Source organism: Metopolophium dirhodum, chromosome 4 (genome assembly GCF_019925205.1).
Source record: "Metopolophium dirhodum isolate CAU chromosome 4, ASM1992520v1, whole genome shotgun sequence".
NCBI classification, from domain to species: domain Eukaryota; kingdom Metazoa; phylum Arthropoda; class Insecta; order Hemiptera; family Aphididae; genus Metopolophium; species Metopolophium dirhodum.
In genome coordinates, this window is record NC_083563.1 from 36,310,803 (window position 1) to 36,337,308 (window position 26,506).

The 26,506-nt window shown below is 30.7% G+C and overlaps 3 protein-coding genes across 5 annotated transcripts in view; 1 reads left to right on the plus strand and 2 right to left on the minus strand.

Annotated features, from left to right (window-relative positions):
* Nucleotides 1–5,003: 5,003 nt before the first annotated feature.
* Nucleotides 5,004–15,929, minus strand: LOC132943210 (nonsense-mediated mRNA decay factor SMG5). Its single transcript, XM_061012088.1, has 15 exons — nt 15,231–15,929; nt 14,567–14,789; nt 14,026–14,233; nt 13,717–13,954; nt 12,899–13,058; nt 12,615–12,819; nt 11,041–11,238; nt 10,795–10,902; nt 10,630–10,733; nt 10,315–10,560; nt 9,381–9,497; nt 6,213–6,441; nt 5,964–6,132; nt 5,754–5,890; nt 5,004–5,664 (listed from the first exon to the last, which is right to left on the minus strand). The coding sequence occupies exons 1-15, from the start codon at nt 15,311–15,313 to the stop codon at nt 5,600–5,602; spliced, it is 2,490 nt and encodes an 829-aa protein (XP_060868071.1). The 5' UTR covers nt 15,314–15,929; the 3' UTR covers nt 5,004–5,599.
* Nucleotides 15,930–16,114: 185 nt separating this feature from the next.
* LOC132942491 (putative leucine-rich repeat-containing protein DDB_G0290503) lies at nt 16,115–22,988 on the plus strand. Its single transcript, XM_061010912.1, has 2 exons — nt 16,115–16,503; nt 18,333–22,988. Exon 2 carries the CDS (start codon nt 18,333–18,335, stop codon nt 22,608–22,610), a length of 4,278 nt encoding a protein of 1,425 aa, XP_060866895.1. The 5' UTR covers nt 16,115–16,503; the 3' UTR covers nt 22,611–22,988.
* Nucleotides 22,989–23,529: 541 nt separating this feature from the next.
* LOC132942492 (small conductance calcium-activated potassium channel protein 2) overlaps nt 23,530–26,506 on the minus strand; it is a 190,392-nt gene continuing 187,415 nt past the window's right edge. For all 3 annotated transcript variants that reach the window (XM_061010916.1, XM_061010913.1, XM_061010914.1), the window contains one exon: nt 23,530–26,254. The gene's annotated coding sequence lies outside the window, so the exon portion shown is untranslated. The remainder of the gene's footprint in view (nt 26,255–26,506) is intronic.

The following is a 26,506-nucleotide window of genomic DNA, read 5'->3' on the forward strand; positions in this document are numbered from 1 at the left end:
GTCATTATACATAATATTATCTACGTGTATATAATATGTATATAGAGGACGCCGCCACCGTGTCTGTCCTCTGACTTTGTGCGATGTATATAATATATACGCTCTTATTCGTACCTTCTCCGTCGTCCGCCCTCAACACACACACACATTTATATATATATGCACACTGCAAAAGGGGAATATGAAAAGAGTTTTGCCGCCGAGTGCAAAAACACAACAAGCGCTCCCTTCCGCCCCGCCACCACCCCCCACAATCGTACATCTCGCTCACACTCGCCCACACTTCCTCCCTCACTCTCTCTCTGTCTCTCTCTGTCTCATTCTCCCGCTATAAAATATATACACAAGACCACGAGGCTCTCTGGCTCTCGTCGGATACTTAACGAAAAAGCTCGGTTAAATAAAACCCGCGGTGGCGACGACGACTATAAAGGCGCTCCCTTTCGCCGTTCCTTCGTTCCTTCCATCCATCGTTCCTTCCTTCCATCCATCGTTCTCCTTCCTTCCTTCCTTCCTTCCTTCCTTCAGTCCACACGTCCGGCTGCCGCCACCGCCGTTAACGGTGCACTCGACGACGAACGGCAAGACCGCGAAACGTATTTAACGCGTGCGGGTCTCGGCCGTCGGAGAAGACAATTATAATATTAAATATGTGCATATACGACGCGCTACCTGGTATTGCACATACGAGTGCCCACGTACCTCACCGCCGCCACTGATGGGAATTATTAAACACAGCCACCGCTGTGCACAATATATTATTATATATGTTTAGGAGGTGCGTTGCAGTGTTTTGCGAGAGGACCGGCTCTCGGGTAACTCGGCTCTTATATACGCACAGCAGCCGCTTCCGCCGCCACTTGATCTCCCTCGCCGCGGCCCCGTAATTATGCACTGCGAAAACGTTATTGCAAGACCGTAATATGTATACAAATAATGTAGTTACACGTTACATTCGCCATTATATCGTACATACGAGGCGTTTAAAATGTTTGGATAATAGTATGCTGACACCGTTATGATAATCCTTATTAATCGCCGTACACCGCGCGCATATCTGTAAAACTTTTTGAGCACTGAATATTATCGCGTAAGCCGGGCACGTCAAGAGGCCCTCAAATATTTTTGTTGGTGTGAAAATTGGAGAATTAATAGTGATGGCAAACACCAGACCAAATTTCAAAACACGATTTCGGCCATTTTCTGCGGCAATTATAAGTACATGTTGGACGTAGGTTAGGTTATTAATTATTGCTATATACCGTAAATCGGGGTGATCTCGATACATTTTGTTCATTTCGTTTGTTGTTTTACGCATACAGGTTTTTTTGTAATACTTATATGCTACAGATCTCGAAATGCCTTTAATTCCTATGATATATACCTACGTAAATTATTATGACGTTCCACTCGGTCTATATTGACCGTGTGTGTGCATATATGTGTTTTGCCTAAACCACGCCACTTATATAGACGAGGTAACTTTTTTACCGTTATTATCATAGTCCCGATTTAATGACTAAGCAACTGTTTTTTTTTTGTATAAATATTTTTCGTGGGACAGTATATAGGCTTAAAATGATAATGCATTACCTATATTTCTGCGCACTCGAAGGGTCGGTGGACTGTCCCGCGATATACCTACTTGGCCAAGTCAATTTTAAGACACCGCGCTTCCGGCCCCGATAATTTAAATCTATCTTTATACATAATTCTATCCCCGAGCAAGGGAGCTTAACCGATCGATTTATAGGATGATGCATTTTGACGAAGAGCCGTCCTTTAAATCTAATTAATATGGTGTACATATACTATTACTTTGTTTGGAAAATGTGTATCTGTATAATATTTGCAGCGTTAAGTGTATAAGTTATCTGTACTTTGGACCACGGCCCGGACTGTTTTAATTAGGTAGATAATTATAAATACCAATGGCGTTGCGGTTAGTGGATGTCAGTGCACCGCTAATTGTTCTCTCTCTCTCTATCCCACGCACAACATGGCAATTTTCAATTTTGCATTCAGCCGAATCGATTTCGCGTTGTCAGCTTTAATATTAGAGTGAATTGACCTATTATCAAACTTCAAGTACCTATAGCTAACATTTTATGCCAAATAATATGTAATTTTCAAATAATTTATATATATTTAAATATTTAAATATTTTTACTGTGGTATTTTAAATGCCTACCCATAATTTGCATAACAAATTAAAATATCATAAAAAAGCCATATACATAGTTTATGTTTTTAACTCTTAGGTTTGATAATAGGTCAATTTACTATGATAATATTAAGTCTAACAGCGCAAGATTGGTTCTGCTGAACGCAAATTTGCTGTTGTAAGGCTCAGAGGAATAAACGAATAGTGAGCTGACAATTGACATCCTCGAGAAATTATTGATTACCGAGACATTCTTCAGGCCTCATCGGACTCGATTATACATTTTGCAGTATTATTCGTGATTTTGCTTAATTTAATAAAAAACAAAACGATGATCACGCGGCGTCCTGGATAGGCTATTTAGCTACACCACTGTTGTAATGTAAAACGTGTATAATGTATTAATGACTGATGTCCATATAATAATCTAACGTACCCGATACCCATATTGTAATATGTTTCAGGTATCTTACAAGTGAGATATTTATTTTTTAAGGCAATATTTCAATAATAAAATTGTGAATTTATGAATTTTAATTAAATCGCCATATTTACATTATATATTCACGATGTTACGTTTTTAGGAAAATTATAACATACTATAACATAACTACAAAAGGCGGTATTTCGACAAAATGTATCCAAATGCGTGATTGTTTACCAACAATTGTGGACATCGTGGTGACGTACATATTGCAGTCTTTAGTAAAGCCAACGCGTCATTATACATTTTTTTGGGTTAGCGTCGAGCAAATTAAAATGTTAATTTTTTTCTTTATTTTATTTATACCTACAATCTATGCCTATAGAGCACAATAAGTACATGTGGTAAGGAGAGAATTGCATACATATTTATTCATATGCACGTCAGTGAATAGTAATAAATACAATATTTACATGAAAAGTCGGATGTGAGAAATCATCCATGAATGGCATTTACGAAAATGTTACTAATGTTACCTATAGTTGTTATTTCAAATATAAATCTAAATTGTCGAATACATTTAAGACTATAAGTACTTTTCATTGAGTCCATATTTCTGGCATTTCATAATAATCACAGCATTTTTTCAAAAAAAAATTAAACATTTCAATCATATACTTTTATGGCCATAGGGGCGTTCATATATAGAGATGATACATCGCAATGCAGCAGGCTTCGGTCGATGGGTTTCGCAGATACCGTACAAATGCGCACACAAATCGTATAAATGTTATACGCGGTCCGACAGCTTGAAAACTTTTGGATTGGCCTCATTGGTCCAGTGACAGCTGGTCATAATCGTTGAATGACAAACGCTGATTGGATTCGATTAGATTATTTAAAACGTTTTATTTTTATTTATATAAATAGGAAACGAGTGTATCAAAGCTATAAAACATATTGCGGGCAAAATATGTTGTCTAAAAAAAAAAAAATAATTATTTTGCACTACGATAACCCAAAAGAAAGTTGTAAAAATATCGCATAACCATTCGCCAACGAACTAGATGCCCGAGTCAAAATCATCCGACGCGCGTTCAACCATTTGTACCCCATACGTATTTTGAAATTCGAATCCGTATTGAAATAAATAATTGTCGTATCGTTGTCGCGGGCGCAGGGTATGGATATACCCCTGTACACTCTGCAATTACTGCGTGTGTATACGCAAAGCAGCAACCCCCCGGCGGGCGCGGCGTAGATAACAACGATAACAGAAGTAATAATAATAACATGTATATTATACGGTCGTGTAGTTTGACTAACAGTCTTTTTGCACGGACCGCCGCCGCGGAATAATATTGTTGACATTAATCCCGCGGATTATCCGCGCCGGGCGTGTGTGCCCCGTTCATTTTTCACCCCATTCGTTTTGCGGCCGCCCGGGGCGGGTGGATAATAAAAAAAAAAAAAAACACACACGCACGCACATATAATATGTACACATAAACCCTCGTCGCACACACGCGAAATTGAACGCTAATGGCGTATTAAACTATAGCCGCGCAGTTGTAGTACCGCGACGACGGGGAATAATAAATATAACGGATTAACAGATAGCTATATAGCACTAGAGGGGGAAAAAACCTTATTGTACGGTATACATATATATACATTATATTATGTGCCTACACTCGGCGCGGCAAACAATTACGAAAAAAGGGGTTGCTCGACCCCGTGTACATGTACGGTTTGAGGCGTGTACATGCTGCACGCACACCGGCTGCACCCTCCTTCGTCTAATTATTATTATTACACGACGCGACGCTCCCCATGTATATACACCCAACTCCAGTACACACGTACATTTAGATATTCTACACTACTTTGTATAATATACACGCCACCGTCGTGCCTTTTGTAAAACGATAATGGTCTGGGTTGATGTGAAAAAAAATAAATACCACCTCCATCACTATTTCAACCCTCTCGTCAGCGGCACTGTCGTTATTATTGAGATGTCGCGATCGAGCATCCCTCCCCCATACCTGTCCCATTAATTTCGCTTGCTCATCACCGGCGGCGTCACAAATCGGAGCACGCGTGCTCACCAGAACGGCACCGATGTAGTGTTGACATAGCTGCGATCCAGAGTCTGACGAGTATAATACACACTACACCGCCACTACAACTACGGCTGGTAACACCGTACACCGCCGCCGAGAGTACTTAACTTCCGGTCGGTAAACACTTTTCAAAAATCGTTTTCCTCCGGATAAACAAAAGGAGCATTGGATAAACAACGAGTGGCCGCTGTGCCACACCCCCAAAAAAATAATAACGACGTTATAATAATCGTCGCTTATGCGTGGAGGTTCAGGTGGGTAAATAATGAAAAAGACAAACAAACTGGATTTCTACATGCATTATTAAATCTATATTTAATCGTTTGAAAATAAGATCTATAAAATGAAAACAAAAACCTTAGAAAGAAGAGTTAAACATCATATTGATAAAATGATAACATTCAAATGTATTAAATTTATAAAAAAAGGATATTTATAAAATAAAAAACTACATGTATACTAACGCGATTTACTACACACGTCGTATAAGCACGACGAGGAAAGATGGACACAGTCGTTGTGACTTGTGACGAACAGTTGTTAAATGGTCATCATCGGTCAGGTATACAACATTTTATACCTTGAGATGCTCTTTATATGATAATGTTGTATGCAAAGTATATACAACACAATAATAATAATAATAAAAATAATAATAAAAAAAAACATTTTTCTCGTTTTTGGATTTAACCTTGATTTATATATTATATTCGTAACGGATGTAAAAAATAAGTCGATCGAGGTCTTCAATATTCCCGAAAGTTAAATCTGGTCCACGTGTTCAAAACAGCGCGGTGTGATTGACAACCAAATTCTCGTCATTGTATACATTGATGCACCATTGAGTGAACAATAAAAATCAATATTTTAAACCAAAACCATGTTTCATCCTTTGTTTTTCACTGTTTTCAATTGGTATTGGAATGTCTTTATGTGTTCAATATTGATTTCTAAAAATAATATTCAGTCATAAATAATAAACATCATAGAATATAGACCATGTACCTAACATTAATTATAAACGAAAACAACTACTCACTGACTGATTTTGCCATTTCCATGAGCTCTGGTGATTCCATTAGGTCGTCTGACCCTGTAATTAACGTAACAAGTCCTGTGTTCTCACCATATTCTTCTGTAAAATAGTTGCAACATTCCAAAATATGTTTGAAATTACTGTAAATATAATAAAAACCACCATGAATACATTGATAGGAACTTTGAAGTAATTTAAGTAATTATTGCTTGCCAAATTTCTTTGCTCAATTTCGGTGGACCGTCTAGTTTAATTGGTAGTGATTCATGTATTCCTTGAGATTTTAAGTTGCAGTTTCCTTCTTGCAACTGAAATTCTAACCAACGTATAGTCAGCCTGACTTCTTTGCTTAGTTTCTTTTGCTCGTCTAATGCCGATATTACTGAAAAAAAAAAAAAATACGTTGATAATTATTTTATTAGCGAATAATGATGTCGATAATCAATGGTATCAGGTACATACCGATTGCGGGTACTACTACAATAAACTTGGTGCTGTTAACAAGTTTCTTGATTATCAACGAATAATTAATCAAAGCATCTGTATCGATGACAATGCATGTGGGCAACGACTTTTTTCTCGAAGAGTATTTCATCTTGTACTCCAGATTGTCCACTTCCGACCGGAGCCACAGTTGACCCATCACGTGTTGTTTGTCTCGTTTCGCGTCCTTTAATGATTTTTCGTCGGTCTATAAGAAAAACACGAAAATAAAATAGAGTATAAATAGGTTGAGGTACACGAGCGGTACGATGATAAAATGAAAATGTCTTATGACGACGACGTTCGGTTTATTTGTTTTCAACGGTTATAACGTTCCAGAATTGCTCTGAAATTACGATTCCCACCGTCCCTCTACTACTACTACTTCTACTATTACAGTAGAGTGAAGACGATAAAACCGTCGTCTGCGATTCGAGTCCATGTTCATTCTAGTTTCCGTTTTGTCGACCGTATTTAATACGTCTGGAATCTTTTATCGTCCCTCGAATATAGTCATAAAACCGGCAGACCGTACGACGATAATGGAATACGGTTAAACGCTCGGCAAAAGGGCTCCCTTACGACCCCTAACCTCAAAGCTTTACGGTTATAAATTTCCCCGACCTCCGTCCTCTCGCCCGGTCGGCTAACGGTGACACGCCCGCACAACGCCGGGGCTTTTGCTCGCTTCTCTCTCCCGCTTCCCAAAGCTATTACTGTACTAAATGGGAAAAGGAGACGGGATTCTTGTGATTCTTTCATCCCCCGAGGCTGAAGCGGGGTACATTTTATTTCATTGAAATTTAACTCTCAAAGAATAAACAAAAGCAGTATATACTTGTTTATGTGTTATGTCCTGCCTTAGACTTACTAAACGTTTTCATTAAGGTGTTGACGTTTGCACACTTTGAAATGTCATTTGGTATTTTACTGTTTTATGCAGTGATTTAATTTTACTACGAAATATTTTTAAACGTTAATTATTTTTTATTTATTTTACTTACCTATTTAGGAAATAGAAATGTCATAAAAACAGCTAATATTGATATATTGTGGAGTATATTACAATATATAATTATTATTATATATTTGTTTTTTGTTTAAGGATATTTTATTTTCTAACACTGAGTACCTAATACATAGAGTTAATAACAGTTATGGATTTTTTTACGTAACAATTGTTTTAATAATCTATTTGTGTTGTTTTGTAATATAATTGAATATTTTTTAATTATAATACTCAATAGGCTGGTACCCTAAAATTGTTTTATTTGTATTATTTACAAACAGTGAGTATACCTTAATCTATTTTTTTTAACAGGGTAGTTGAGGAAAATAATTATTGATGATATGTACCATTTTATTTAATGTTCACTGAAAACACGTTATAACAAACTACCTATAGATTGCTATAATTGAAAAACATGGTAAATTACTTAACCAGTAGGTCTTATAATAAATTACGTGTATTTTAAAACTATATTTGAACCATAAAACTATAACCTAAAAGTATAATAAATTGGTCAATTGGCTGGCGATAGTCGTATAGTGTGTCACTGGTCAATATAAGTTTAGGTCTTGAACGCGAGCTCTTACAATTAATTTTCATTGTGAAAGTGAATGCAAGGGGGGGGAGGGTATAAAAGAGCAGAAGTTCCAATAAAGAAAAGATTTAACAACCCTGCCGCAGTCGTTTGTGTGCGAGACATTGTTAATAAGAGTTTTAGAGGACGCAATAAATAAACCCATAAAACGCGTAAGGAGCGTAATATTGGGGCTTCGCATGCCAGCTATTACAGTTATGCCTCCCCCCGCCACACAAGGGGCGGGTCGACGGTCATAAAAACTTTGACGGCTCTGGCGAGGGTGACACATCCCTCCCGGATCACTTTGTAGCTGCAAAGCTCGTAAAGGAAAGAAAGAGAGAAAAGGGAAACCGAGGAGAAAGAAGAAAGTATAAGATATAATATAAACCCGACTACGCCGTTGGAATCGTTATTGGCGAGATCCGCTTTCAACATCTTCAAACTGCTTTATTGTGTTGCAACAGCTAGGGGTGGATTTTACTCAATATATATTATATACCCTGTGAAAAGGGCAGGTTTTCTTTCTTGTTTCTTTTTTTTATATATATATTTTAGTTTTTATCTTCTATACAGTCTCATGAATATTTACAAGACAGACTTTGCTATTCCAATCTCGCGCTTTCGTTTGTCGCAGTAAATGTCGTATTTTTCAGAGGGCAGAAAACGAAAAAAAAAAAAGAAAAACCTTTTGCTACTTTCATAAACTCTACTGAAATCCTAAGACTGGTAGACACGGTTTTTTCTTTTTTAATCTGGGATATAGGTGCTCAACTACTTTGTTACATTTACATAGTTGATTTAGGTACTTATAAAGCCAACACTTTTACGACCACTATATTGTGTTGATTAATTCAATGGATATATTATTTTAAATATAGCATTATTACTTTTATTGTTAACAATAGATTTTTGTCTACAGTTTGATTAAATGTCAAAAAAGATTTTAAGTTAGTAGTTAGTAGTTTTTAAAGAAAAATCTAAAATAAATATGTCTATAAAAAGCTCAATAACAGTAAAAATATTTTTAAAATTATACCAAGAATAGAAAATGTTAATACAAACATTTGGCGAGGATTAATTGTTTTTGAGCTTCTACACAAAAACCTAATTGATTTTGTCAAAAACTGGTTTTGCGTAAAAATTCTGGTTTGTTCTTAACTCTTTGTTTTGTTTTTCCCAACGCTTTTGAAAACTACTGGAAATTTTAAAAATAAAACTCTTATGAAAACCTCTTAAAAGTACCAACTCTATAAAATTTGCTATGAGAAACCACCCTTTAAGTTGAAAAACAAAGCATTTCATCGACTACTTTTCATGTATATAGATTTAAAGAAAAACACACATCCTTGTATACTCAATACATCCATTGCTTCGCTCAGAATCTAAAATATTCACTTTAATAAGCATAACAGGTAATAACTAATTTAAATTGTACTATTTAAATGTAATATTAGTATATATAAACATATGTTATTGTTTAATAGACTTTGGAAGGCTTTTATCGATTGAGTAATATGCAGATGAATTACTTGTACACTAAAAAAATTATATTGATACTCACTTGTTTTAAAGAACCACATATTGAAAACCATTTTTTGATTTTGTCATAAGTGAATAATACATTGTTGGATGCTATTTCTTCTGCACAATGTAATATATGTATTAATCGAACCATTCCCTATAATAAAAAGTGAATGATAATAATATTGTTATTAACTAATGAATACTTATTTAACACTTTGAATACACTTAGTATTTACGAAATTGAATGATAGTAAGTATTTAAAAGGTATGGCCTATACATTTTGTCAAACCAAGTCATTATATTTTAAACTATTGTGAGGCTTTAAAAATAATAATTGACAAACCTACTAGTTTTGAATGACTCATATTTATAATAAGTAAGATATACAAATGCAACAGTACTAAAGAATATCATGGGTATTTGCAGTAGAAATTTTTACATAACAAACAGACCTAGGCAAACTAACATCATATTATATTGTATTAATTGTGGTCTTTAATAAATTACCTGAAATTAATATTGAATTCAAAGTACATAAGCGGTTAAGTCTGTATCCGCTCACGAAACTTTTAGGACCTACTGTGTATTATAAATAATAAATTAAATATCTATTACTTGTGAATTAAAACTTAAACTGTAAGCACAACATTGCTGATTGGCATTTATAAATAAACAAATAATAATATGTTCTAGAGCAATAATATTATATGCTTATATGCTTTTTAAATTTATTATTGTCTTAAATATATAAATGTTTTAAATAAATGAAGTTGATATATATTTTTACTAATAGAAGAAATAAGTATTAAGCAGTAAAATGGTTAAACAGTATTCCAAACTAACTGCTGAGGTTTCTTCTCATAATGATAAGTTTATTGTTTATACATTAACACATCAAATATAAAATAAAATGTACAAATTCATATTAGATAGTATATTTAATAATGCTCGATGAAAAAAAATTGCCTACCTCATTTTTAGTACAAATATTGTGATCATATTCTCCACAATATTTTTTAGACTTGGAAAAAACAGTCATACCACGTAAATGCACTTCTTCTGGTAACATAAACCGATTGGTGTCAATGTCTAAGAATGAGTCTTCAATATTAGCTTGAGACAAGTAATTTAAAAGTGTAACAGTATTGTTAAAGAATTCAACTGAAGCTTCAGGATTTATGGAATCTATGTTTGGTTGAATCCAATCAAAATATATCTAAAATAAAGTAAATGATTGTAATTATTAATCTATTACAGACAAAAAAAAAAATAAAAATATTAATACCTTTATGGTTTCAATAAATGGTATGTTTGATAACGGAGATTTTGAATTATTTTTATTTTCACAACCAAATGATGATGTACCACTATCATTCGACCCGTCAGATTCTGTAATAAAATTAATAACACATTTATTTAGCTAATAGCAACAAATATTTTTGTTACAAACCATTTTTTGATTTGTCATCATTGGGCTCTTTCATATCAAATATTAACATTTCTTCTTCACTTTCATCATCTGATTCGTCATCAGGACTTATTACACTTTCTGCTTCATCTAATTATCATACAATTTTGTTTTTAAAATATTAATACAAATTCAAATGATCATTTAGGTACTTGAATATTTTATTATAATCATATTTATTAATATTAAATATAATAGAAATAACATATTAATTTAAAAAATACTAACCTCCACTCCATTCTTGAGAATCTGGAGAAGAATGTTGTCTAAAACCACGTCTACGACGTCGGCGGTTTAATTTTACATGGTCTATATTAGGATTAACTAACAGCGGTAAGTTTTTTACACAGTAAGTTACACTTTGACCAATTAAGTGTTCCATGAGTGATAAAAAGAATAACTCAGCTTTTGGGATGTATTTAGATTCTGGAAATAAGTATTATTTATTAGACATTTTCAAAAATGTTTAAGGGTTTTAACATTTAACACTCTAATAAGGGGAAAACCAACATGTAAAAGTAAAAAAATAAATATTAAATTAGAAAATATATTTTATGTGCAACGTAAATATATGTACAAGAAAAAAATGAAATCTAAATAATTATTAACTGCTGTTAAACAGCCTTCTTCGGTTTTTTCGTCAATATTACTCTTATGTACTAATTTTACTATATATTTTTGATTTTGAGTAGGTACGAATTCAAAATAATAATGAAACCGATATTAAAACTGAGTTAATTTACTTACAACTTCAATTTTTTTAATATTCATGAGTTAAAAATATTATTTAACTTGTCTAGCCTTCTCATATTGACCACAAGCTGTAATGATGTTACAAATATTGCATTGAACAAATATTATTTTGTCACATTTTCTAAAACTTAAAAGTACCTATTAAGTAGATAACATGTAACCTAATAATCAAAAATATTGTGTTTTTGTGTGCTAAAAAAAAGTTCAGGTGTCCTCAAGGAATCTATTTTATAACTTTTATTGAAAACAGTCCAGAAGTTTCAGACTATTAACTTAAGATAAACCAACATCAATATTTACATATACACGATGATTTTTGAAGCATGATCGCCCTATTTTTATGCTCAATTATGTATTTATTCAAATTATGATTTTTGAAAATTTGTATGACACTTGAAGACTATATTTTTGAATAATTGAAATTCACTGTAACAGTTAAGGATGATACTGTAACAATACAAACTTCTGTTTTTAAAATAAGAACCCCTCTTTTTTATGATAATTATTTATTTATTTATTTATGATAATGGGCTAAGTAAAAATGAAGGCTTGGATAATTTTAAAATTATTCAATTTTGATCAACCAGTAAATAATTTATAAGAATGGTCCAAGTATAATAAATACTATATCTATTATATTTTTGTGATACCATTTTTAAGTATCATTATCCTTAGTATAAACATTGTAATAACTCAGAAACCACTCATCAGACATATATATAAAAATTATCAAGAAAATCATCCGCTAAATAATTTGGAGTAAAAAGGGGTTTATAACTTGAAAAATAGAATTTTGTAACATCACAGATCATTTTTAAATGTTTTTCAAATACTAGAGTATATACAAATTAAGAACGAAAACAAAAAAAAAATACAAATATTCTAAATATGCTTGACGTGTTGATAATACATATCGTTTTGCAACTGACTGCCAGCGTGTTAAAAATGAAGAATGGGGGTGAGCATGCTTAAAAAATCACTCTGTATGGATAGGGATCTCTATATCTCTTAACAATAATATATAAAATATTAAATTTAATCAGCATTACCTTCTTTATGTAACTTGTTTAAGCACGCTATTATGATGACAACAATTTTGAATATATTTTCATTAGTTGACAAAAATTTTATAGTGTCCTTAACTGAAGGTGTTAGGGTATCTTCCTTATTAATTTCTTTTTTTTTATCAGCTGTATTATTTTTGTTCTTAAAATCATCAAAATTCTGCAGAAAGCTTATAATGCTAGAATATATCTATAAAGGTAATTTTTAAATGCTATATATTATATGTAATGGCTATTATTAGATCAATATAGCAGGAAGTAAAATTTACTTTATCTAATTCTTGCCCACTATCTTTTCTTCCAGTATACCATAAATCAAAAACAGAAAACAGTTTTTCTAAAAATACATTTCCGACTGGTTCAGACTTTTGTTGCAATGATAATATTAAGTTTTTTTCTCCTCCTTCAAATGGTTCAATGCTAAAAACACTAGAAATTTTCAAAATAACATTAGAATTGACTATAAAATTAATGTATAGGGTTGTCATAAACCAGGACTGTCACTCTTTGAATCAAAGTACCAACAAATTAAAACAATTTTATTGAAAGGCTATATACTTGTTTATCACGGTGTATGACCGCATAAAAAAGACTTACTTATTAGAACTTACAAAACATAAACAAATTCTCAGTGTAAATACAAGTAGATAATATTAAAAAAGAAAAAAAGTTGGTAGCTAAATCAGAATTAATTAATAATAAATTATTATAATATTTAACCCTTAACTACACGTGCTGATGTATATTGTACACCAAACTTTCCATTTATCTTGTTCTATTTGGTTTCAGTCGTTTTCAGTTATTATCTTAATCTAACCTTTTTATATCATTTACTTAATAGTTAGAAGATGGTTTTCGTTTAATGTTTGTAGGAACATAAAAAAGCTCCATGATTAATTATTTTAGTGTCGGTGAACAAAATATGCCGTGCATGTAAAATTTTTTACACTGATAATTATTGAAAAAAAAAATAGCGCGTGTAGTTAAGACTTAATTTGCTAGTTTTGTTGCATGCCCTGAATCTATTTAAGGTATTTATGGTAACCCTATGAATGTACCTATTATTATAATATTATTTATAGATTACCATCGAACATAATGGTAAACAGCATCTAAATGTTTGTTATTTGATAATGCCAATCGTCCAATTTGATTATGCGGAAGTCCATTTGCTGGTTTATAGTTTAATGCTTGTTTGTAATACCGACAAGCTGTTGAATAATATAAATCTAGTTTGTTCAGTTCATACATATATCGTGACAAATCTCCCAAACATATCAAGCAGCGGTAAACTAATTGTTTCATACCAACTTCTTCTTTGTTACCTGAAATTAATGAATTCAGAAAGTATAAGGTGAATACAATTATTTATTTAGGTATCAATGTTTTAATTTACCAATATCACTCTTTTTCAACAAAGTGATATGATCTTTTTTGACATTATTATCTGTATCATCATTTATTAGTAGATAAAAATCAAATAATTCAGGCTTATTGAATTTCATTTCTGCTTGAAATTTGAATAGTAAATGATAATAACTGCCAATGCCTGACTGAAAATGATTTTCTATTAGTGCCAATTCCATGTGATTCCAATCATTATTCTGAAATAAAATCAATGTCTTAATTGGTATTTTGGAAAAAAACAGTTAAAATATTATATATTTGTATGTAATATATCAATAAAATGGACAATGGTATACTGAAATCGGAATAAGATCATGACCAGTCACGCATTCAAAACAACTTCCTCCACCACACTCTGTTGTAGCCGCTACCACTTTTTCATACAGAAGGCGTGCGACAGAACCAATAAGAAACCAGCTGCGCGTACGGACACTAAACGGTCCGCTGCCTGGTCATGATCTTATTCTGATTCGCGTATACACGCTTATATAATGATAATATATTAAGTAAAAATTTAGTTATTTCATTACTTTGCGTAAAATTTTAGCAGTAGAATAAACATCATGATAAGTTTTACGCCACATGATATCTTCAGCTTTTCGGCCATAACATAGTGGATCTGCAAGCATCATTCTTTCACAATAGTTTTTTAATTTTATTCGCTGTGTATCAACAGTAGCGGTAAAAAGATCTTTGCAAGACAAAGATCTGCCACGTTGATCATCCAAAAAATGAGAAACATCATTTATACTCCTGAAAACATTATTTGTAAAGTTTACATTAAATTTTAATGACATCATATTGACGAATGTATATTTTCAAATATGAAATTCAATATTAAACAAGTATTTAATAACATAGGTAGGTATAATAGATTAAATTGTTGTTTTCATTCCATTTTAATAACTAAATTTAAAATACCTAGCAATTATATTATTTTTTTATTTACCTTACAAGCTATTATGATTGTATACCTACATAGTTACCAAAATTAATTTTTGAAAAGAAAACTTGACACATATATAATATAGAGAACTAAAAATGGCAGGGTGATGATTTACACACAGGATTAAACCTTGTGATAGAACTGTTAACGGATGAGGATTGCACAAGGGTGAACAATAAACATAGTACATACCACGGTTGTGCACCGAATACAAAAAAAAAGGCAGTACACAGAGCTCTATTACTCACTTGTACAGTTTCTTGACCGATTCGCTGGCGTCCGTGATGGGCTCAGCTCCGCGACTGTTATGCAATTTTTTCATGGCAACCATTTGCCGCCACTAGCACACACACACTATTTTAGACACTTATTGTTCGTATCTGCGTTTCAACAAACTCGCAGACCTATATAGGTACTGCCGATGTACCATGAGCAGGTGTCTTGTCAATGTTGTCAGCAGCTGCTGGTTATGCTGTTTGTCATGTTGACATGGCCTCACCATCGACGACAGCGACTTTCAGAAGTGATAGGTGAAAATTCTAAGGCAAAGGTCACTCCGTCAGTACCATCGTTCGGTACGAGGACAGAACGCACCGGTGATAAATAGCAACGGATTACGTGACAGACGAAATCAAGAGTCAGCAATTTTCCGTAATCTCGTATCCAACAAGTTGTAGGTGTCCGCGGCGCGGATATCGTCTTGTTCTTAAAATAATATATAACAATTATTGTCACGCGCTGAGAATACGAGAATTAATTAATGAAAATAAACAATGGCACAATGGCGATGATCGACATAAGGAATTAGGAAATAAGTAACAAGTAATAACTATTAACTTATAAGCTAATAAGTTATTTCTATATAATTTATATTATGACTACTATTTAAGATAATAACGAAAACCTATCTATGGGTGATGATGGGCTACAAAGTAAATAGAAATGGTACCGATTGGTGTCTGCCGTCTGGTGAGCCGTGGTACAAACAGTACAACCACAACGTTATCAGCACGGGCTGCGGCCAGTGCGGCCAACGTTGTTGCTGCAAGATGTAATGTTAGCTGCAGCTGTAGTTGTTAGTAACCTCGAAAAACATTATCGTAATGTCTGGCACTCTGGCGACTATCGGTATTCGAAAAAGGCGCAATTTAACGGTATCGTGCGCGCTCGTTGTTATTGTTATTTGTTTTCGGTTTTGATTTCATAATAAGTTCGTTTATGAGGTCCGTGTCAACAAGGCATCGTGCATTCGTACTATCGTCATTCGTCGCGTCTTGTTACTCGCTATCGCCATCGGAAGTCGAAAAAAATCCGGAAATCGGAATTGGAAATCCATTTGAACGTGTTAAACTCTCAAACCTATGTATTTTGTGTACTACAGTTCAATGTAGGTGCACATTGTACTCGCGTCTAATTATTAGTACCCGTCGTTTTGTATGACACTTGGGCCCATCCTAAAAGTTTTGGACCTGGACCGGTCCTCCGATCGCGTCTACTGATTGTACTGTTACTAAAATCCCAGTAAGTAGCCGTTTCAAATTGTAATAATATTATGTAACGTGCTGTGTGTAATAAATCGCTTTTAACAATATTTGCATTTGTTGTACACTAATTCCCGTTACTGCCCCCTACCATATTTTAATATTTTATTGTAATGCCTCACGGAATACATTTTGTAAATGTTGCCCGCCAATCGCCATTGACCCTCGAGGCTTTCAACTATGTTCTAGGCAGTAGATACACCGAATACTGATCACCACACTGTCCACACGTCTTGTAAATTGAAACATTGGTAGGTATAATTTACATGCCGACAGTTGCATACGTTTTTAGAACATTTTTAACTGTCCAGGATTGGGAGGGTATTATAACTATTCATAATATTATGTTATCAAAAAATTAATCACCTTTTTTTAGATAGTGATTAATGATGGTTTAATCCTTTATTTTACTTATTCAACTTATGTCAAACTTAGATAATTTATCAGTATACCTACATTAAAATGTTGGTATAACATGTTCTACATTTCCCAAACTTATTATTACATATACACATATTAATAATACTTAATAAAAAACTAAAAATAACATTGAAGATATTGAATTCTGAATTATGATTCAACATTAAATTTAATTATAATACAATTCGCAATTTTTTTTTCACTTGCAACATTTTCATAAAACTATCTATTACTTTTTTTGCATGTTCAAAACAAATACGGCATATAAACCACTCAAGTAGCAGACTTTTTATAAAAAATAAAACAATACTTAATAATAACTTATATTCTTCAAACTTGGATGATTTTTTTGAAAATGTTAAGAAAATAATTGATGGAAGGTATCTAAATGATAACTAAAAAAATGTGATGGTGCATTATTTTGATGCAATAACAGAAAAGAGATGATTTTGCCCCAATTATACGATACCAGAGTCTGGAATTGTAGTTTTACCAAAGTGATATGGAAAACATCAATAACATTTATAATAGTACTGCATCAAATATTAATGCGTAACATTATTGTATAGTTTAAATGAAATAAGCTTCTATAACCTCAGTTGACATAGAAATATCATTTGTATAACATATAAGCACCCAGTTGGTTGTTTTAACAAAAAATAATTTCACTTAACATAATTTGGTAGTTAGTTCGAAGTTAAATTAAGAAATATTTGTAAGTGGGGGGGAGAGGGGTGGGCTCCAATAATATAGTATCCATATTCTTATATCTATATTCGATTAATTATTTAAGAAACAAACGAGGAAACAAACCTTTAAATTGTATTTGTATTAATATCATGAAATTTGTTTATGAAGATATCTCAATCTAATTTAGTTTGCTGTAAGTAGTATTTTAACATACTAACTTAAATGTCCATCATATTTTAGCTTCTTTAGATTATTGAGTATAAGCCTGTACTTCATAAATAAATAAATAATTGTGACAACCTGGGAATTGAATAAATGTGAATGCGATGTCCTCTTAACCACTAAGAAAATAATCTATACTCTGTCCTACGAGAGAATGGGTCATTTTTGCGCATATATCGTTTGGTGTTTCTCTCTTCACATTACGAGACGTAAGACAGTTGTGGCGGTGAATGGTTTTGGTCGTTGGATAGAGTAGTTGGCAGTTGCATTGTCTGCATATTGTATGTTATATTCTAATCGTCTGCTGACATTTTATTCAACCATTTGTGTCAGATTTTATCCCTGAATGAATAGGAATCCATTTTTTAATTATGTACCTAACATGTTTAATTTTTATTAATCGTTTTATATTGATGCTTTGCTGTAGTTTTTATTAGGTATTACAATTATTATTAATAAAATATATTGTTTTTGTAGATGGCTAGCCGCCAGTCTGTTAGCTCAATACTGAAGCCACCCAAAGTGCGGGCACCTCTAAAAGAAATTGAATCGGTTGATCAAGATGCCGATGAAAATACTGCAACATTGGCCAAAAGAAAAGTAAGTTTTTCGGGAATGAATAAAATAAAAATGTACAACACAGGTGCTACATCTTTAACTGTACATCAAGCTCCTATGTTTGATGAGCAAATTTCAATGTTATCTGATTCTTCAAATGCAGAAAAACCTAAATTATCAGGAAAGTTTGAGAAATCTGATGCTCAAATTAGCATTGAATCAACTAATTGTACCAATTTAGAAGATAATGGCCGTATTATTATTGAGTATGAAAGTCCAAATGATAATATGGAAATGACCGAAGCACTATCAGGTAAAATATTGTCAGATACCATTTATACTATTGATAATAATGGTTCTGAGCATATTAGTTACAGTTCAGATTATTCGGAGAATAGTATGGAATTCACAGAAGCACTAAAAGTAGGCCAAATTTTAACGGGGGATAATAGCTGTACTTCCTTGAGTTCTACTGAAATGTCTGAAACACTAGATGATGAAAGTGATGATGAACCGGTTAGTCAATTAGGTCTCAAACCTTCAACACCATTATCTGATGTGCTTATTAAAAATCCTTCAAATGTAAGTTCAAGTTCTAGTTGTATGGATTTCACCTGTGCTAATGCTAAATCTAACCTATTCTATAATACTCAATCAAGTAATATGGAATTAACTGGTCAAAATATGACACTTAAATCTTCAAAATCTATTTGGTCTAATGATGATTATAAATGTATGAGTATGGAGTTGACACAATTACCTGATAGGCAAACATTTGAAGATAATTGTGAATTGGTTTATGAATATAGTCAACATTCTATAAGTATGGGATCAGCTGATATATCTTGTGAACTTCAAGAAAAACAAAATTGTGAAGTAGAAATTGTACAAACTGAAAAATTAGAAAAAAATAATGTAAATCATCAAACAATTGGTAGTGTGTTAAACAATTCTGATAATAGAGAAGCTTTTATTGAAGAATTATCATCAAGTATGGTTTCAATGGATATTGATCCAACATTAGAAGGTAATGAATTTGATATTAGTTATGTAAATGTTGAAGACCCACTATTAGTTATGAACGAACAAAATCATTCAATAATACCAACGACAGTAGGAATAGAAGATAGTAGTATTCTTGAAAAAAGTGTGCTGGATAATTACTCAAATGTTATTGATATTACTAATCAAAATAGTGAATCTAGAATATCTATATTCCCTACAGGTTCATCATTTGTTGTAAATATGTCTCCAGAAAATAACTTAAATAAATATGTTGAAGTTGAAGAACTTCTACAACAAACATTACATGGTCATACTTCTGTGTTAGATGAAAATCAATATCTCGAAAAAAATAAATCAATAGTTGTTGAGAAACATCCACCAAAAAAATATTCAAGAAAAACAATGATTCACACATGTCCATTAATTGTTCAAGACAAGGCCTATGAAAATGAAGATATACCTGGATTAGTCGAAGAAAACCATCAAAATAAATATTCTAGAAAATCTGTTGCTCCTACATCTGTTTTTAATGAGGATGTATTGGATACATCTGAAATACTTGAAGAAAACCAGCAGCAAAAGTGTTCTTTACAATCAATTTCCATGTCTGCTTTTAATCAAACTCAGTCTTTCGAAACTGAAAACTTATCAGATACATCTGGAATAGTCAAAGAAAATCATCAAAATAAATATTCTAGAAAATCTGTTGCTCCTACATCTGTTTTTAATAAGGATGTATTGGATACATCTGAAACACTTGAAGAAAACCAGCAGCAAGATTGTTCTTTACAATCAATTGCCATGTCTGCTTTTAATCAAACTCAGTCTCTTGAAACTGAAAACTTATCAGATACATCTGGAATAGTCAAAGAAAATCATCAAAATAAATATTCTAGAAAATCTGTTGCTCCTACATCTGTTTTTAATGAGGTTGTATTGGATACATCTGAAACACTTGAAGAAAACCAGCAGCAAGAGTGTTCTTTACAATCAATTGCCATGTCTGCTTTTAATCAAACTCAGTCTCTCGAAACTGAAAACTTATCAGATACATCTGGAATAGTCAAAGAAAATCATCAAAATAAATATTCTAGAAAATCTGTTGCTCCTACATTTGTTTTTAATGACTATGTATTGGATGCATCTGAAACACTTGAAGAAAACCAGCAGCAAAAGTGTTCTTTACAATCAATTGCCATGTCTACTCTTAATCAAATTCAGTCTCTTGAAACTGAGGATGTACCAAATACATCTGTATATAATCCAACTAAATTAGCGGGAAAATGTGACACATCTGAGTGCAATTCAACTCATTCCGCTGAAAAAGAAGAAACATTTTTAAATAGTTCAAATCAGTCTGCTGAAAAAGGTGAAACATCCATATATAATTCAACTCAGTCTGCTGAAAAAGGTGAAACATCTTTATATAATTCAACTCAGTCTACTGAAAAAGAAGAAACATCTTTATATAATTCATCTAAGTCTGCTGAAATTGAAGATACATCCGTTAATGTTGAAGAATATGAGCTAAAAAGATATTCTAGAAAATCAATTGGTCCAGCTTCTTTAGTATTTACTCATAGTGAATCTCTAGATAATAGTATCTTGAATAATTCATCGGACATTGAAGAAAGTTATGAACCAACATCAGAAAAGGGAACGAGTCCTGTGATTCCAGTATCCGTTAATAATCTGTCTATACTACAATCAGACGTATCTAGCCATTATGAAGAAAAATTAATTCCAAAAATCAAACACCAATCTGTATTGCTTGATATAATTAGTGATGATAATTTTAATTCACCTTTCAGGAAAAAACCAAAAAAATCTATAGTTGCGACACAATTACCAAGACTACCTGTTGAAGATCCATGTATTAAAAATGAATTGGAAACTACTGATGATATTATCTCTGGGAATTTTGAAAATGTTAGTAAAATGGATATATCAATGGATATATCGATTGAACATGAATTTAAAAGTGACAATGAACTTTTAGTTGTTTCAAAAGAAGGTGAAGAACCTAATAAACATAATGTACATGACGATATGTTAGAAACAAATGAAGACAATTTTGCTATGACACCTAATGAATTAGAAATAAGCAAAACAAATTTAAATGAATTAGTCAAAGATAATGACATTTTTGAAGAAGGTGAAAAAAAAAATGAAGAAAAAAATAAAAATGACTCTATTAAAGTAACTGACAATAATATAGTGACCAATCATATTTTAAACTCAGATTATCATTCATCTAGTTGTAGTGTAGATAAAGCTACAAAATTGGATGAAACGTTTCAAAACAATGAAAAATCATGTCTGGTAAATCGAAAAAGAAGTTACAGCAATAGAGATTGTGTACCTTTATCTTGTTCTTCATTTACGTCTAAACCTAATATTCACAATAGTATGGAAGAAGATTTAAAAACGGATTATATAATACAACAAAGTCCTATTAAAAATGATATTGTTAACATGAGCTTAGATAATGAACAATTAGCAATTGGTAATGAACTTGAAGTAGAATTGATTAAAAAAGAATCCATAAAAGAAAGTTTGTGTAATGAATGTTTAGAATTTTTAACAAGATGGAATGAACAATTTACTGAAAAAAAATTAGCTCTTGAAAAGTGCACAAACAGAGAATGGATTTTCAATTTATTGGATAGTAATATAATTTTAACAGTAACATATTCGTATATTTCTAATAACTATTCATTGCTTAAAGTGGAGGATATATTATTTACCGCAAAGACCATTACCAAAAATGAAATAGTAAAATTTGGAATAAATTGGATCTTATCAAAATACAACCCAAAGGTGTACAAGCAAATATGTTTTACTTCAAGAGATGTAGAACTATTATTAAAATCTTTATTAGAAGATGTTGACTTTATTAGTAAAGTAATGAACAATATGTCTTATGTAAGCGATTTATATTGTGTTACATTTAAAGATAATAAGGCTCAATTTGTAATACATAACATGAAATGCCTATTGATGGTTCGTATTGAGATAACATTATCTAATGTTCATAAGCTTTCTTTTAAAGATCTGTCGGTTGATTGTTTATTTGGTTACTTCGATACAAAATTATTGGAAGAAATAATGGAAGATATAATAAAGGATTGTAATGTTTTGCAATCTTTAATAGAAAAGTTATTTAAACTCTACTCGCAAAAAATAAATTGATTGGATCATACATTTTAAAATTATTTAGTATAATCTTATGTATTTTAATAATAACAACGATAGCATCTTAATTCATACCTTGTGTGTTGATGATTTTATATGTTTTAAATTTGTAAATATGTATATCTACATCTGTATTATAATATAATATTTTTTTTTATGTTCAGTAACACATATACATACTACATGTCTTATAAACACTGCTATTAATATATACCTAGTAAGTAAACTATTAAGTATGTTTATTGATACCTTGAAAATGTTACCACACTAGTGAGTTTTAAATCCTTTATGAATTGTATTCATGTGTATTGTGTTCATCTTTTAAACTGACAAAATAAGTATTCCAAAATGTTAAAAGTTGTTTAATACCTTATTAAATATTAGTATATATGTATATATTTTAGAATTTGTAAATTGTTTTATTGATTTCTTAAAGTTGGTTTAAAAATTATATTTACTTAATTAATAATTGTATTTCATAATATTATACTTAGATAATTTTTTAATTTGGATTTTTTATGTACCTTTTCTGAACATTTTTTTGTGGAATATTAAACTGATTTCCCACTACTATGTTATTTTATTTTCAACTGACTAGGTGTTCTTGAAAATAAAATGAACTATTATTATAATTATTTTTAAAGACTTACTTTAAATTGTACACGACTTTTAGGTAATTAATGTTAAGTGATTAAATTAAATGTACTTCCTTAATACAATAAATTTAAAACAAGACAAATGTATTTTAATCTATATTTATCGTTGATGTACTTGTATGTTATTAAAATTAAGATGAAATGATTACATAATTGTATTCTAATTATATAAAGTATAATATTGTTTTATGTCATTAATATTAATAAAATACCTATCGTTATATTTGGCATTTCTAATAGTTTGTAGTAATTAGTAATTACCTATTACTTTCAGTTTAATGTTTATAAAATATAAGTTCCTAATATAGTTAGTAATACTGAACACGTTTGATATTATTTGTGGTATGAAGAAAAAAAAATTACATACTACTCAACAGTTTATTTACATCGCATGTACAAAAAAAATATACGATACAATACACAAAATCGGAACTGTTTCATCATTATTATAAGTATTTAATTTTTTATTCTCTAAGTAATTGAAAAAAAAAGTACACATAACAAACTTTGTTTTTTAAGTTTGCACCATCAATTTATATGATTTATAACATAATTAATGTATAATCTCTTAAAGGGATTTTTAGAAAACATACATTTAATATACATATATAATATATTCATAGGTATATATATTAATATGTAGATATAATTTAGAATAATAGTATGCTAGGTATTATGAGTAAAATAAAACTATTTGTGCTGATTTTGTCCAACTAATAAACATAGCATAAAAATCGAAAAAGTAACGACCGTAAGTAGTATAAACATAATGTAATGGATACAAGAGTTAATACTTAATAGGATACAATTATTATTATACAAATACAAATAAAATATTGTAATAGGTGGGTATTAATATAATATATATACCTACTATTGGATTACTCACTTGAAAATAAAATTACTAAATTGTTACATAATATTTATTTTGTAAGATAATTGGCAGCGATATTATTTTCCGTACAGTTTGTGGAAAAAAGTATAATACTTCAAGTTTTTTTTTAAAAATATTTTTATTCTATAGATCTTAGATTAGGTTTATTTTAGTGGTGACTGAGAAGACAACTGTGTGACAGTTGATTTGATAAATTGTGTTTGTTTTACTCGATCTGAATATACTTATGACGTGCTGCTGGAGTGCGAACATTGAGTCGTCATCGGTGTTTATACAACTATTATAGTAGGTTGATAAAAATTAAAATTTTTTAAATGGATGTGAAACATTGCACTGTTTTCAACCCTTTTCAAATTAAAAAAATGACTAAATAATTGTAATGCCTTCTACGTATAATATTTAGAAAAAAAATTCATTAACTTAATTTGGCCTAAGCACATTAAGGCACATTTAACTTTCATGGGTTTTAAAATATACTTTTTACACAGCAAATAAATGAAATTTAAATGCATTAATAAATTATAATAATACTTGTTTTAATAATAACAAATTGAAATGTAAAAGTTAAAGATAACTCAAGGCACTTCTAAATAAGTTTAAAAAAAAGTTAATGAAAATGTAAACAATAACAGGGGTATAAATTTAAGTATATATTATATAGGTATATTATATATAACATAGCTATATAATATGAATTTCAATATTTTATTATTTATTTATTTTTTTTTTTTAAGAAAACGTGAAATATCATAAAGCTTATAGTTCCTAACGTAAGTATGTTACTCAAAATTTAACACTTAACGCTCATTGAATACATTTAAAATTATTTTAATAATAATAAACTATAATAATATAATAGCAATATATATATAATATTTAAGTTATAATTACGGATTTGGTCCTGATTCAAAATGTCCCCTTTTGTTTTCGTGAACCCTTATAAAAACTTGCGAATATTGTAAAATCACTTATCGGATTGCCAGCGAGTCGTTGAGATTTATTAGAAAATAATATAATCTATGCTCAAACCTATTAAACACTATGATATGTATTTCGTTGAAATTTTAAATACAGTGATTCAATTTCATTTTAACTTCAATTAAATTATAGTCAATGCAAGTATCTCATTATACAATGTGGTGTATATACGAGTACATAAGTACCTATATAGTATATACTATGCAATTTCTGTGAGCTAATTTTTTTTTTACTTACCTAATTATACCGGAACACTATAGAACGAATAGAAAAAGAAATTAAGAAACGGGCGACAAAAAAAAAAAAAGATAAACTATAATTGTAATTTCGCTTGAAACTTGGGTGTAATCTAAAACAATATTTATTTAAAAATAAAATGTACGTTAACCATGGGGATTTGGTGCACGTTCCTTAAACTTTGTATTTGTTGTAATGTGTATAAAATGTTTGCAATTTATTCGTTCATTCAAGAGTTATCGCTTGGACACCATATATATATTTATTATGTATAGTCAAATTATATTTTATTCCAAATTGTTAATTCTTAAAACATTTAGAAGCTCTACCGAATATATTATTATATATTTTATGAATGATTATTTAATTATTAATTTATATATTTAATATTAATATTAATTAATATTGTTATAAAGATTTTATTGGTTATTTAGAATCGATTTTCGTAGAAAAATATAATAATGTACGTTACGCGCAATTATTCTAAAGCGATAAAATACCTACCTATAAAGACATTTAATAATATAATTACATTTTAATATTTAATTTTATAAATTTATAAATTTTAACAATATTAAAAAAAATCAAAATCAAAATAAAAGCCGTTTCGGCGTATACAATTCTACATATCTCGTTGAACGTGACCTATGCGTAATTTTAAAATCCACTTGTATATTCTGAGCAATTCTTACTAATTTCTAGTAGAAATAACAAAGTATTTTTTTGTGTTTAACATTAATTAATTCTACTTAAGAATTTTAACAATAATAATATATCATTATATTAACGTCGACATAAGTTGTACGTAGACGATTTTGAATAGTTTTTCCAGTCGTTCGGCTGATTTCAAAATGAACGCTGACATATTTTTGTTCCTAGAAATATATAAAAACGTAGGTATTAAATAATTATCTTTTGTACATCGGGGTCGGGTGGTCGGCCGAGTAACGATAACATACTTAATTATATAAATTATAAATATTAATATAAATAGGCAAATAGCGGAAGTAAGTTGTAGATAAAATGTACGAAGTATCGCGTATAATCTACGGGGTGTAAGTGTGTAACTTGAATACTTGATAAGTGAAATAACTTTTGTTGCAATCAATGTTTTAAAATTTTTTTTT

Bases quoted from the DNA above. Each gene is read 5' to 3' on its own strand.
- LOC132943210 (XM_061012088.1), bottom strand. From the start codon at position 15,313: ATGGTTGCCATGAAAAAATTGCATAACAGTCGCGGAGCTGAGCCCATC. The intron at 14,234-14,566 runs GTAATGAAATAA...ATTTTATTTCAG, and splicing joins CTGCTAAAATTTTACGCAAA to AATAATGATTGGAATCACAT. The intron at 6,133-6,212 runs GTATGTACCTGA...TTTTTTTTTCAG, and splicing joins TGTAGTAGTACCCGCAATCG to TAATATCGGCATTAGACGAG.
- LOC132942491 (XM_061010912.1), top strand. From the start codon at position 18,333: ATGGCTAGCCGCCAGTCTGTTAGCTCAATACTGAAGCCACCCAAAGTG.